Source organism: Acanthisitta chloris, unplaced genomic scaffold (genome assembly GCF_000695815.1).
Source record: "Acanthisitta chloris isolate BGI_N310 unplaced genomic scaffold, ASM69581v1 scaffold26209, whole genome shotgun sequence".
Taxonomy (NCBI): Eukaryota; Metazoa; Chordata; class Aves; order Passeriformes; family Acanthisittidae; genus Acanthisitta; species Acanthisitta chloris.
In genome coordinates this window covers 218-838 of record NW_008691218.1, presented here as the reverse complement: position 1 = coordinate 838, position 621 = coordinate 218, and the positions used below count along the sequence as shown (strand labels likewise).

General features: G+C 67.5%; 1 protein-coding gene across 1 annotated transcript in view; it reads right to left on the bottom strand.

Moving 5' to 3' along the window:
* The window catches only part of RAPGEFL1 (Rap guanine nucleotide exchange factor (GEF)-like 1), a gene marked incomplete at both ends in the record, with an annotated part of 2,514 nt that extends 2,172 nt beyond the window's left edge, over positions 1-342 (bottom strand). Inside the window, 2 exons of the mRNA XM_009082160.1 lie at positions 5-63; positions 240-342. Coding sequence (XP_009080408.1) covers positions 5-63; positions 240-342 — 162 coding nt within the window. The remainder of the gene's footprint in view (positions 1-4; positions 64-239) is intronic.
* Between the last annotated feature and the right edge of the window lie 279 nt (positions 343-621).

The window sequence follows — 621 nt, the reverse complement described above, 5'->3', positions numbered from 1 at the left end:
AGGCCGAGAGGCGACTGCGGATGGTGACGTAGGAGTGGTCGGGCATGTACACACGGCAGAAAACTGGGGATGGAGGGGAGGGAGGTCAGTGCCAGGCACCCCCACACCTCCCCGGGCACTGCCCGCCGGGGAAACTGAGGCACGGAGCTGGCACGGAGCACACACAGCTCGGTGCAGCATCCAGCAGGTCACAGAGGGGACCCCAGACCATCCCCCAGACCCCCACCCTGGTCACTCACTCTCGTCAGAGCCCCGGAATGCCACCCGAGTCTGCAGGCAGGAGTCGATGCGGCGAAAGTGCCTGTTTCCTGCTTGTTCGGGGGGGGAGTCTCGTCGGCCACCCTGGGGGCACAGGGCAGGGGCAGCGTCAGGCAGGGCCCTGGCACCCCAGGGGCTGCACCCTGAGGGCTGCTGGGTGGCCTGGCAGCCCCCACCAGGAGACTGGGCACAAGGAGGGCACTGGGGTGTGGTGAGGGTGGGCACAGAGTGCTGTGAAAGGGCACAAGGGTGGGCACGAGGGTGCAGTGGGGAGGGGTCCAAGTCTGAGCGTGGGGAGGGCATGAGGGTGGCACGAAGGTGGGTGTGAAGGTGCAATCGGGAGGGCACCAGGGTGGGCTGATA